Here is a 14,741-nt window from a genome sequence, read left to right as displayed (position 1 = left end):
TATATTAATCAACTGTTAACAACAAACGTATCTACCTCGATCAAGCTATGGTTCTTACATATAATCAATAAATCCAAAAAGATCAATTCTGTAAATAAACATCGGTTATTACTTGATGGTCTTTTTTTTCGATCAACAATTGATGCCATTGCGCCCCAACAAATTAAATGAATTAAATTTTTTTAAAGTATGAAATAAGTAAAAATAAAGCAAAATATAAAAACAATTTTGTTGGCGTTACTCGCTATGAAATCGATATGACGCATTTACGTGATTGCTTCACGTGTAATAAAGATATCACGTGTCAACTTAACAAGATAAATAAAACTAACTAATTTTACTTTTAACTCAAGAATATCTCATACTTATTATTGGATTTTTGTTGTATCTCTAAATTTTATGTAGCATCATCCGAGATAAACAAAATTGCTATCGACAGAGTTATCAAATGTATTTTCTATATTGATGATTTCTCAATCATATATATTTTTAGCTATTTCTTTTTCGTTTCCGTCAAGTAGTAACCATTTTTGAGTTGTAAGACATAATTTTTCAAAACTTTTCGAAGAAATGCATATTAAATCCTCGTCAATATTGTTTTCGATAACATGGATACAACAACCCAGCCCGTCTTTAACTTCCACGATAAATTAGCTTTCTTCAGTTGTTAACTCAGATAGTTACATTCGAAAAATTATCAACTTAATAAAATATGTTTTGTTTCATTTCAATTTTTTAAAAAAAATTATATATCTCAAAAATTTTAATCTTCACCAACAGAGTCATGGTGGTTCAGGGGATAGAGCATTCACCTTTCAATGAGGTGAACCGGGATTTAATCCCAGCGATGGCTTGTAGATACTAATTATACACCCGGCTCTCACCGGCCACAGTGCTGACGTAAAATATCCTCAGTGGTAAACGGATCATGGGTTTGAGTCTCCTTGCCATCAGGCTACTAACCGTGGGAGGTCTTCATGGTTTTCCTCACCATGTAGCGCAAATGTGATTTAGATAAATGAAAAAGTCCTCCACGAAAGCAAATTTCCAACCAATACTTGATCCAGAAGTTCCCATGTCTTCTGGATTGGGTTCAAAATTACAAGGCTATGGAGTTGAACATTTGTAGTCGTAAATCATAAATTGGGTCAGCTGTTCAACGACGGTTGTAAAATTCCAAAAAAATCTTCACCAGCAAAAACCACTGTGGGTCAGGGAACAGAACGTTCACGTCCCAATGTGGTGATACGGATTCGAATCCCAACGGTAGCTGGTTGATATAAATGATGCTTCCAGCTCGCACCAACCATAGTACTGACTTAAAATATCCCCAGTTGTAGACAGATCATGGGTTAGAATACCCTTGCCTTCTGGCTAACCATGAGTTTCCGTGGGGGTTTCTTCATGCAATGCAAATGTGGATTAGTTCCCCCAAAATGTCCTCCAAGTAGGCTAATTTTTCCGAATCCTTGATCCAAGAATTCCTCTGTCTTCTGAGTTGGGTTCAAAATTACAAGGCTAAGGAATTGAACATTGATAGTCATAAACACAGAATTGAATCGGTTGTTTAACGCCGGTTATGAAATAAAATAAAATCTTCACGAACAAAAATGTTAAAATACAAGCAGCTAAGATCCTTTATTTTCTATAATAATGTAAAGAAATAAATCTCAGAAAAATACTAAGTTAATTAAAAAACATATTGTTTTTGGAAAAAGTCGGATTTTCTTACCCTCAAGATAAGAGCTGTATAAAAAAAATTTTCAGAAGAGAGATCAAAGGTATCACAGCCTCAATTAATTTTACTATCAGCGACTCTTTTTATAGATCTGAAACTAACTCGAAAACTTTTCACATAAAATTATTAAATAGAATATCTTTAAACATTTCCACTTAAAGAAATATTTTTTACAGTTATTTGTTCAAATTTTTAAGATAATAGTTTTTTTGTTAGAAATTTTCCTTCGAAAAATACTATGACATAACTGACAGCAGTCTGTCCATCCAATTACTATAAGAGTTTACGGTTAGGAACAATTTTTTCTTTTACAATTTAGAAACCATTCGCAATTAGTATGGTTAAAAAACCATTCACACAAAAATATACTGTCTTGTAACCACTTACATCTAGCATGATTTCAATTCTGTAAAAATGTAGTTTAACTGAGAGTAGGGGTTAAGTTTCGTTTGGCTTTTTCTAAGGTACTGAATGTTGGAGTGGTTGTGCTCCAACTAATTTAACCATATTTTAATAATAAACCTACTTGTACCCCAACTAATTCATCAATAATTTTGCTGCGCTAATACCGATTCAAAGAACAAAAGAAAAAAAGAAAAAGAGGTTTTTAATAGATTAGAATGGAATAATTCGTAATAAAACGAAATATCGATAATAAGAAGAAAGAACCCTTATTTAAAATATTTTATTAAAATTACCGTTCCATTAAAAAAGATTTCCAATATCATGGGATAGTTCTGTATTAACAAGAAAAAATAATAAACTAATAATAAAAATGGTTATTCACATATGCATAGTATAGTTCAAGTTCTGTGCTTCATAATATGCAACTAGACCATGGTTATCTGGCAGATTGACGGGATTCAAGTTTCCTAGTCACTTCACCAGATTTGCATAAGCAATATATATATATATATATATATATATATATATATATATATATATATATATATATATATATATATATATATATATATATATATATATATATATATATATATATATATATATATATATATATGTGGTGAACCACCTTCTCACCAGATGGCGATGAACTTTGCTCGCCAGGTGGCAGTACAAAACTTTCCCCTCAAGGAAATGACTTTTCAATAAGATGGCAACATCTCTGTGTTAAAACCTTAGTTTCAAGAAATGGCAGCAGGTCAATTGTCTAACATTCATTCCATCTTGCTAACTGATGAACTTACACCATTTTTGAAATGCTGCTCTCGCTAATCCTATTCGTCTTTCTACTTGTAACTTAATATAATTTCTTTTTATGTTTTATTATTATTAAACTGTGTTGATAGTTAATTTTTATTGAATTAATTTATTTAATATATTTAACCTAATCACCACAGATTGGTGACCCGGACGTGATTTGCTCACGCAAGTAACGCCCACTTCGCAATCTCTTAACGGTTACGCCTACTTCGATGGATAGTCCACATTGAACAGTTGACTTGCTATTTGTGAATGCATTATTCATCTCCTGCGCTGTTGCTTCTCAGTCTCGTCTCGAACATTCACACATCGCCTACACTTTCAACGCCTGCATACTCTCGACTGCTAATGGCAACACAGGAGCGACTTCGACTGTGATGTTAATATACCTCTCACATTCAGCACTCAAAAAAAAATCCGGTGACTCTCTCCCGGTCATTCACAAGTACATCAACTAGTGAGATCTGTTCATCGAATTATATCCCAGATAAAATTCTGGTGGGGGAGTACTGTGGCGTAACTACCACTACAAAAGTTTAACATCATTCACTAGTATATAAAGCATGCTAACTTGATTCTATCACGAGGTACCTTTTGATAGATGACGGTTGGCATGGTCGATAACTCCGCCCCCCACATTGGTGACCCGGACGTGATTGGTGACCTTAAAATAATGCAACCTTCTAAATCTTACAACATCGGCAATCATCTTATGCCGTAAGCTTCAATATTTTAAAACTTAAAATGCTTAACTAAAATAAGACATTAACTTTTTTTTCTTGTCAAAGTTCAACCTGAGTTGTCACGGGGTAACATGGTATGTTATTTTTTTAGCTTTATTTATTGATCTTGCGATGTATCATATTTCAAAATTTCTTTTCCGTATTAATGTATTCTGAATTTAATTTTGAATTTTTTTTGCACATGCGCACTTATGCATTTTCCAAACGTAATTCCTTAATTGAGTGATTGTAAATCATTGTATTCATTTAACTTCAATTTCATTTTAAATTGTCATTCTATTTTTTTAATAAGTGATTAGATTCTTAATACGCTATGACTGAACTTGAAAATCAGTCAGTCGCTCATGTTACCGTCAAGGCGCCACCCTTTTGGAAAAATAATCCAGCGCTATGGTTCGTCCGTTTGGAGGCGCAATTCGATTTGGCTAAAATAACAGCTGATATAACCAAATTTAACCATGTGCTTTCTGCTGTTGAATCGGACATTTTAAATTCCGTTAGTGATTTAGTGTTAAAGCCCCCGGAGAATGATAAATATGAAGCACTTAAAAAACGTTTAGTAGAGTTACACTCTGAAAGCGAAGCATCTAAAATAAGAACTTTACTCCAAGGTTTAGAGTTAGGGGACCAACGACCATCCCAGCTTTTAACGAGAATGCGTTCACTCGCAGGTGACAACGTAGGCGATACTCTTTTAAAATCATTGTGGCTTGGTCGGCTACCTAATGGGACACAAACAATTTTAGTCGCTCTCAGCGAAGATTTAGATCAGTTAGCCACTGTGGCAGACAAGATTAATGATCTCACTATTCATCAGGGAGTTAATTCTGTCGCCGCTACTTCTAATTCCCACACCTCTCGATTAGAACAACAAGTTGCTCAATTGACACAGCAAGTTAATGAGTTAACTGCTTTTGTCAAAAGATCGCGTAGCCCAGCTCCAAATCATTTTCGCCAACGTAGCAGCTCTAGAACCCGTTTTAAAAAATTTAAGGATCCTGCTAATGGCAAATGCTTTTATCACACTAACTTTGGCAAAAATGCCAAAAAGTGTACTCAGCCATGTAATTTTTCAACAAACTAGTTAGGCGATCGTGTGATGGCCACACAGGCGACCGCCTCATAAATCGAATTCTCTTGGCCGATCCTTCTTCTAAATTTAAATTTCTCATCGATACTGGTGCAGACGTCAGCGTTTTGCCAAAAAGCAAAACAACCCTTCCCACTACTCGCGAAACTTTGACATTGTATGCCGCCAACGGCACAGTCATAAAAACGTATGGCACTAAATTGTTAAAATTAGACTTAAATTTGCGCCGCAATTTTACATGGCAGTTCATCATTGCTGACGTCAATCAGCCTATTATAGGTGCTGATTTTCTAAAAAAATTTAATCTATTAGTTGATGTTAAAAATAATTGTTTGATTGATGCCGAAACAAAATTGTCTTCTCGTGGACATTTGCCTTCGGATTCTCCACTTTTCACCAATATTTCAATTCTTTTGGGAGATTCAAAATTCGACGATATCTTGCGCCAGTATCCAGAGTTAATTAACCCATCGCAAAACAATAATGTTGACCTCCCAAACAAAACATATCATCACATTGAGACCAAAGGCCCGCCAGTTTTCTCGAAACCTCGTCGTCTGGCACCTAACATTTTAAACGCTGTCCGAAAAGAGTTCGAATACCTGATTTCTCAAGGTATTCTTCGGCCGTCGAAAAGTCCTTGGGCTAGTCCTCTTCATGTTGTAAGGAAATCAAACGGTGATTATCGACCATGCGGCGATTACCGTCGTCTAAATTCGATCACTGTTCCTGATCGCTACCCTGTCCCTCACATCCAGGACTGCACCCAAAATCTTTTTGGAAAAAAGGTATTCTCAACCCTAGACCTTGCCCGAGCTTACCACCAAATTGCAATCTATCCCCCAGATATACCCAAAACAGCTGTAACGACACCTTTTGGCCTCTTTGAATATACAGCAATGCCGTTCGGACTCCGGAACGCAGGTCAGACGTTTCAAAGATTCATACATCAAGTATTAGCTCCGTTTGACTTTTGCATCCCTTATTTTGATGACATCTTAATTTCTTCTACTTCAGAAGAAGAACACATAGAACATTTACACAAAATATTTTCACGCTTGCGGGACTTTGGCCTTAAGCTAAACCCTGATAAATGTATATTGGGTAAATCCTCCGTAAAGTTCTTAGGCTGTTTGATAACTACTGAAGGCGTTAAGCCACTTCCTGACAAAGTCGAGGTAATTTCCAAATTTCCCAAACCCGAAACAATCTCTCAACTAAGACGCTTTTTAGCAATGATTAACTTCTATAGGCGGTTTATACCAAAAACTGCTGAAACACAGGCCCCCTTAAATGAGTTTCTAAGGGATTCGAAAAAAAACGACAAACGTCCCGTTCCCTGGGATGAGAATTCTTTACTAGCCTTCGAAAAATGCAAAAAAGAGTTGATTAACGCAACAACTTTAACGCATCATACACCCAATAATAAAATTTTTCTAATGGTTGATGCTTCCACTTTTTCAATCGGTGCTGTTGTCCATTCGCATTTTCCTGAAGGTCCTAAACCTCTTGCTTTCTTTAGTCGTAAGTTAACAAAAACCGAAACTAATTATAGTACTTATGATAGAGAGCTCCTTGCAATATACGCGGGCGTAAAACATTTTAGACATCTTCTTGAAGGGCAATGCTTCATTATTTACACTGATCATCGTCCTTTAACATATGCTTTTACCAAAAATTCTGACACATGTTCCCCGCGCCAACTCAGGCATCTGGACTTCATATCTCAATTCAGTACCGACATAAAACATGTCTCTGGTGAGAACAATGTAGTTGCCGACACGTTATCCAGAATTCAGCAAATTGGTAGTGAGCCACCTGTAAACTTTGATGAACTGGCTATAGCTCAAAAAAGTGACACTGAACTTCAAGCTCTTCTGAGTGATAAAAAGTGCTCGCTAAACTTCCAGTCATTACATCTGACGAATGGACTGCACATAATTTGTGACTCTAGCAAGCAAAAAGTTAGACCATATGTCCCTGTTCAGTTTAGGAAACCTATTTTCTTTGCTTTCCATAACCTATCCCATCCTGGTGTAAGGGCCACCAAAAAACTTGTCATGGACAGATATGTTTGGCCTGCTATCGCCAAAAATATAGTCGAATGGACCAGAAGCTGCCTAGACTGCCAGAGATCCAAAGTCACCCGACACACTCGTAGTCCTATCCAGCCATTCATACCGCCTTCAGCAAGGTTTGACCATATACACCTAGATCTGGTCGGACCCCTGCCACCCTCCAATGGTAACAGCTACTTGTTTACGTGCATCGACAGATACACCAGATGGGCAGAAGCAGTACCACTGGCGGATATTACAGCTGAAACTGTAGCTCGAGCTTTTGTTGAGCATTGGATTGCTCGATTTGGTGTGCCTTCAAGAATCACCACAGACCAAGGAAGACAATTTCAGTCATCGCTTTTCACGTCATTAGCTCAAATATTGGGCACTCATCAAATTCGCACATCTCCGTACCACCCAGCCAGCAATGGAATGGTCGAGCGCTTCCACCGCTCACTAAAACAAGCTTTGATGTGCCACAGCAACAAGAGATGGACTGAAACCCTACCGATAGTACTCTTGGGTCTCCGCTCTGCTTTTAAAGAGGACTTGAAGTGTACATCTTCAGAATTAGTCTATGGTACAACCATAAGGCTTCCAGCAGACTTTGTCGCTCCATCAACAACTACCAAAAAAGACTCGCCAGAAGATTTTGTACAGCAGCTAAAAAAAGCTATGCAAACTCTGACTCCGACTCCAGGTTCTGCCCACAGTGAACCAGCAGCATTTGTGCACCGTTCATTATCTGAATGCAGTCAGGTTCTAGTGCGTCATGGTGGGATTAAAAGGTCTCTCCAACCTCCCTATGATGGACCCTACCAAGTACTTGAGCGCACCCCAAAACACTTCACTGTGTTCATACATGGCAAAAGATGCACAATTGGCATTGATCGCCTTAAGCCATGTTTCTCGACAGCATCAGACGAGGTGTTGACAGGACAAAAAGCAACCCCTAGTGTAAACATCAGTGATTCTCTAGATCCTACTCCAGAAGACAAGGACCCTGTGATCCAACCCCAGACCATCACACGCTCTGGAAGGCATGTTCGCTTTAACCCTCGTTACCTCTGACATCAGTGCCTTCACCACTTGGGGGGGAGTACTGTGGTGAACCACCTTCTCACCAGATGGCGATGAACTTTGCTCGCCAGGTGGCAGTACAAAACTTTCCCCTCAAGGAAATGACTTTTCAATAAGATGGCAACATCTCTGTGTTAAAACCTTAGTTTCAAGAAATGGCAACAGGTCAATTGTCTAACATTCATTCCATCTTGCTAACTGATGAACTTACACCATTTTTGAAATGCTGCTCTCGCTAATCCTATTCGTCTTTCTACTTGTAACTTAATATAATTTCTTTTTATGTTTTATTATTATTAAACTGTGTTGATAGTTAATTTTTATTGAATTAATTTATTTAATATATTTAACCTAATCACCACATATATATATATATATATATATATATATATATATATATATATATATATATATATATATATATATATGGAACAAAGAAAAACAAAGCATACTGTAACGTAACAGTGTGTGACAACTGAGCTAAAAGCATCAATTCCTCGAGAGGTAATGCTAAAATGATGTTGCTTGAGAGACACACACGAGAAGTGATGTTCTTTTTTGTGTTGTTGAGAAAGAGAGTTTTTTTCTGAGAAGAGATATTTCTCTTGGGTAATATTTTGTGATTTTTCGTGTGAATGTTTAAATTAATTGTTTCGTACAACTCACGTCTTATTTCTGGTTGTTGTGACACAACAGAATTTTACTGGTGGCAGCGGCGGGATATAGTAAGCGTAGTTGATTTAAGGTAGCCAGTGATTGTATATGTAGTTTTTTATCAGTTGTAAATTATGGCTTTTCTTAATAAAGCGAAAAAAGTGGATTTGATAGAATTGGCCGACGAATTAGGTGAATCTGTTCCACCTCAAGCAAATGTTTGTGAAATTAAAAAAATAATTCAAACTTGTTAACATTATGAGGTTGAGGATGTAAAGATGTATTTGACTCGTATAACGGAGGAGAGAATTAAGCGAGAAGAACTTGAAAGACAAGAACGGCGAGAAGAACTTGAAAGACAAGAACGGCGAGAAGAACTTGAACGGCAATATATTGGAAATGCGTAGACTCGAATTAGAAGCAAATTCTCAAATTCAGCACCAAAACAGACCGGTATCAGTTGAAACAAATCATAAAATACAGATTTTACAAATAACTCCAAAATTTAGTGAAGGTAAAGATGAAATGTCGTTGTATCTGATAAATTTTGAACGTCGAGCAGAAATTGCACAAATTCCTAAAGATGAATGGGTGCCTTACCTATTGAGCGTAGTACCACCCGACATTTCAAATATGTTGGCGAGAGAGTCTCCTAATAATGCCAATAACTACGACTTTGTAAAAGAATTGATTCTTAAACAATATAAGCTTAATGCAGAGGAACTCAAACAAAATTTTTATCGACATTTTAAACCACCTGAAAAATCTTGGCGAAATTTTGCACAAGAATTAAATTGCTATTTTAGCGAATGGATTTCTGAAGTAAAAATTACCACTTTCGATGATCTTAAGAGTTTGATGGTTACCCAGCAAATGAAACGTCATGTACCAAATGACATGAGAGATCATTTTCTTGAAGATTGGATGGAATTGAATTCTTATTCCAAATTAGCTGGAAAATTGGACAACTATGAAAGTTTAAAAAACAGTTTCAAGGAAAAGTCTGTGTCTTATAATCGAAGTAACCAAGATGATTCTTGGTGATCTCTGAACCAAATTGATACCAGAACTAAAGAAAAGTTGACTTGGCAGAAAAATAATGTTGAGGAAAATGTTCGCGAAAGAGAATTTGAAAGAAGAAGACAGCTTAGATGCTATGAATGCGGTTCTTATGATCATCTACGCCCTCAATGTCCCAAGGCGAAAACATATTCAGAAACTGTGGCTTCGCTTCACGTTTCGGAACCAAGGTTTCCTGATATAATGACACTATATACGAGCATTGGCGTGGTAAATGGCGTTGGCATTTCAATACTACGAGACACTGGCGCAACCTTGGATTTAATTCCTAGGAGATTTGTAAAACCTGAAATGTACACGGGTGAATTTGTTTGGATAAAAACTCCAATACAGGAAGAATAATTTTGTTTTCCATTAGCCGTAGTTGAATTAAACTGTAAGTTAGGGAAAGTGGTTACTAAGGCAGCTGTATTAGGTGATTCTCTTGATCAAGGGTATTATTTATTGGGTAACAAAACTGCTGCTCTATTGGAAAATTCGTTTGAAGTCCCAATGATAAGTGCTGTAATGACTCGAAAACAAGAAAAAATGAATGAAAGGAGGGAAGTAGAAAATAAAGATAATGTACAGCTCGGTATAGTCGATTCCAATGAACACATCGTTACTTCTGATCAAACGGCGAAAAGCGATGACTTACTCACTGAAAAGATATTACCTTGTAATAAGGAATTTATTGGTATCAAACTGTTAAATATTTCGCCACAAAATTTCCAAGAATCCCAAAGAGAAAGTGAAGAGTTTAAAATTATTTTTGAAAAGATTCGTGACTCCAATTTTACTGTTTATTTTACTGTTTATTTTACTGTTTATTTTCCTTTACTGTTTTATTTTCCTATGTACCGATAAACAAAACAGTTTTATGTCGACCTATATAGATCAGTTTTCACAAAATTGTATGTATGTTTTTTTGCCATTTCCTACTTTTGCAAAGAAAACTCTGTGGAAGGGAGGAGTTAGACTGTAACGTAACAGTGTGTGACAACTGAGCTAAAAGCATCAATTCCTCCAGAGGTAATGCTAAAATGATGTTGCTTGAGAGACACACACGAGAAGTGATGTTCTTTTTTGTGTTGTTGAGAAAGAGAGTTTTTTTCTGAGAAGAGATATTTCTCTTGGGTAATATTTTGTGATTTTTCGCGTGAATGTTTAAATAAATTGTTTCGTACAACTCACGTCTTATTTCTGGTAGTTGTGACACAACAATACTCTTCTTTGTAATGTTTCAGATTCAAATTCATTTTTATACTAAAATATTGTATTAAACGATTACAAAATTAAAACATATTTTTGAACACTCATAAATGTATCATCATAATATCAATTATTCATCAAAAGAAAACAAGTTTCATCCCAGTTTGATTATTTTCACGAGTTTTCACCTCCTATTCCATTTACAATTGAATTTGCAATTGGGTGGGTAAGGTTTGGCTGATATGCACGTTTCTTTATTTGATATCTTTCGGGTATCTGATTATTTTGGATACCAATTTCGGTTTCTATTAAAGGTTCGACAGTATCTGTGGTAAAAAAGGAAACTACTATTCTTCGTAACAGTTGGAAAATAGCTAAGAGTGTTAAGGTAAATAAAATGCTATCTAGGCAGACATGTAATGACATTTTTTTCAATGGGAGAAAGAAAATTGGCAGAAAATCAACTTCCCTCGCATCTCTCGGAAAAATAAATACTTTTTTTAAGGAACCTGTATGAGCAATAGGAAGTTTTAGTAAACAAGTATTTGGGAATAAATTATTTTAAAATAATTTTAACTGAAACAGCAAACCATTTTTAGAAAAGCGCTATTTTCGAACTTAAGCTTAGAAGAAGCTTTTAAAATATTTACAGCTCTGAAATTTAAAATTTAAGGACTAAGATTCAATAAAAAAAAAAAAACATTTTAATGATTAAAATGAAATAAATATTGTCTAAAAAAATTATTATTAATATTGGTTACTTTACACAATGAGGGATAATTTTTTAATGCTATGTTAGAATATTTTTCGACTTCTGAAGCTTTTTGCCTAAAAAGTTTGATTTTTTAAGATACTTTTTTTGGTGGGAAGGTGGGTGGGATTTGCAAGATTTTACCTACCGTAAAGAACTGGTCATAAATTTGAACTTCTCTGCTTACAAATAACGGAATTTGTAAACTCTGCGTTAATACTCGAAAATAGCTCTCTAGTGTTTGCTTTTTTTCTTGATCCCACGTCAACCTATACTGTTACCCACATTTATATAAACAAAGCCCTTCATTGATTCTTTTTATTTTATAAAGTTATCAGCAGCTGTCAACAGATCTCATTGGAGGGAAAACAGTTCCCATCAACATTTAAAAATTAATGAAGCAGGTGAGAAGAATATTTCTCGCGGCTTTAGGAAGGATTTATAAAGAAAGAAATTGCTCTCTATATTATTCTCTATTCTCTACTATTCTCCAATCTCTATTATTCTTCATTCCTTATTATTCTCCATTCTATTCCTTATTTTCTCTATTCTCTATTATTCTCTATCATTCTCTATTCTCTATTATTCTCTATTCTCTATTCTCAATTATTCTTTATTTTCTCTATTCTCTATGGATTTTCTATAAGATAACATTCAAAAATTCATCTCTTGTCTGAAATTAAAAAAGAAAAAGCGTTAATTCTCGTGGTGAGAATATTAATTTTTTTTTTCAAGAGTTTGTTTCCAAATATTTTTTAATAAAATTAATTGCATAGGAATTCCAAAATATTCTATCACAATGAAGTAAAATAAGTTAAACAAATAAATGAAAAAATCCTTTTTTTCTTCCAAAAGTCATTATTTTAAATTAAAAAACGAAATTATCATTAACGATTACAGTACATTAAATCAGTGCTGTTAATCTCTCAAAAAAGCAAAAGATAGGAGATAAATAAAAAAAAATACCAATAATGTCGAAAAAAGTGCTGTTCCCGTTGACTAGAAAGGAGAAATTCCTTTCATGTGTGTGGTAACTTAGTTTCCACAATCATCGGAAATCCGTAAAAAAAAGAGATGGGAGATTGAATTTCTTCCGATTCGATGACACGAAACAGCATTAAAGAAATGAAGAAAAAAAAGATAATTTCAGGAAATGTTAAAATGTTAGGAAATAGATAAAAAATAACTCCGTGAACAATAGTAACTGAAGTGTTGATAGAAAATAGATTACGTTCTTTTGTTGAAAATTTTTTTCATTAGCTTTGAAGTATTTTAGTCAAGTCTTTAGTCTTTGAAGTCAGGTCAAGTATGTACAAACAAATTTGCAATAAAACATGAATCGTGAGCTATTTAATACTGCATCAATAAAATCATGATAAATATATAAAATAATGAGTGCCTATTGATATAAATAAAATACAAATTAAGTTCTAAGCACGTAATTTGATGTGTAATGTCTATTTTTTTATGGCTAAGACAATGTTTCGTTCTGTTTCTTATATCAAAACAAGAAAATACTCAAATTAAAATATTAATTGAATGTTCTGCTTGAATATAAGAAATTAAATATTTTTTCTGTGAGTATGAGCAACTCGAAATGAAGTTTTTAATCAGTAAAAGAATGCTAATCAAGATTATTACTACCATGCATAGCCACATTATGAGCTATTCAATATTTTTATTTATTTATAGAAAATGCGAAAAATTACAAGTAATATTTATTTACTTTTATCAAAATAAATATGCTCGAAATAAAATATTAATTGAATATTCTGTTTGAATACAAGAAATTGATTTTTTTTTCTTTGAATATAAAACAACTCGAAATGAGGTTTTAATCAGCAAAAAATGCCTTAACGAGATTATCACTACCGAGCATGACTAAGTTATCAGCTATTCACTATTTTTTAGTTATAGAAAATGCGAAAAATTACAAATAATATTTATTTACTTCTTTCAACATAAAAATGCTTGAAATGAAGTTCAAATTTAATATTTTGATCTAATATATGCAATTTGTGAAATATTTTGATGTAGGAATCCTTGTTTTAATGAATAAAAAAATATTTGACGTACAATATGAATTTTGTGAGCTTTTGAGTAATCGTTTTGTAAGTTATAGCAATTGTGAAAGAACAAAGAGTGTTTATTTACTTTAATTTATATAAAAATGCTTGAAATAAAATATAAATTGAACATTTCCTTCTGTGAAGTTCTTTTTATGTAGAATTATTTTTTTAGTTAGCGAAAAAAGGATTAAAGCAATATATAAGTTATTAGGTATTTGTTTTTATTTTTGAGTAATAGCAATGGAAAAATATATAATTTTATTATTTAAAAAATTAGCTGCTGAAATGCTACATGCTTTTTTACCTCAAATTTATATTTAACGGTGGAGAAGAAAAACTTAATTTTTACTGAATTCAAAAAATGTTTAAGAACTAACTAACAAGTCACTCTCAATGTTCTAACGAATCGAATTCCAACAATATTAATCAGTAGCAGTTAACAATACTAATCCGAAAATCATAATTTCAGTTAAATACTAATAATAGCAATTTAATACTGCATATAAAATAATTAAAAAATATTCATCTTACGTAAAAAGATCCTTCAAAACAAAACATATCACATAAAAAACATAGATGAAAAACTGTTTAAACTTATATTTTTGTTTTAAAATACTCAATTTTTAAATGATAATTTTATTCGAAAATAATTTAAGGTATCGCTTTAAAACTTTGGCTCAGATGGGGCAACGGTGTCCCTTTTTTATACTTTTTCTGACGCTCTAATGACAAGTAAAAATATATTTTAGTATTTTTTATTCATAAAAAATAGTCTAATAGTTACTGAAAAAACCCATATTATTCATATACAAACATTTATGAATCATTTATTTTGCAAAGTAAAGAAATCTCAATGATGAAATACCATTTCTTTTAGGTCTAAGTACATAACATTTACATTTATAACAACATGCATTAATTCCTATACAAAAGTTTATCAATCATTGATTTTGTAAATTAAAGAAATCGCAATGATGAAATACCGTTTCTCGTATGTCTAAATAACTGCAAATAAGTGCAAATATTATAAAAACTATTGTTTGGAAGTAAGCCATGTTTAG

The 14,741-nt window shown here is 33.6% G+C and overlaps 1 protein-coding gene across 1 annotated transcript; it reads left to right on the top strand.

Moving 5' to 3' along the window:
* Positions 1-2,948: 2,948 nt before the first annotated feature.
* On the top strand, positions 2,949-5,113 carry LOC147816497 (uncharacterized). The gene has a single exon (XM_087165812.1). It carries the CDS (start codon positions 4,019-4,021, stop codon positions 4,787-4,789), a length of 771 nt encoding a protein of 256 aa, XP_087021938.1. The 5' UTR covers positions 2,949-4,018; the 3' UTR covers positions 4,790-5,113.
* The last annotated feature ends 9,628 nt before the right edge of the window (positions 5,114-14,741 follow it).

This window comes from Parasteatoda tepidariorum, chromosome 1, assembly GCF_982258835.1.
Source record: "Parasteatoda tepidariorum strain Cologne lab strain chromosome 1, Ptep-v5.0, whole genome shotgun sequence".
In the NCBI taxonomy this organism is placed as follows: Eukaryota; Metazoa; Arthropoda; class Arachnida; order Araneae; family Theridiidae; genus Parasteatoda; species Parasteatoda tepidariorum.
The sequence above is the reverse complement of the archived record's forward strand: the minus strand, read 5'-3'. Positions and strand labels throughout refer to the sequence as shown.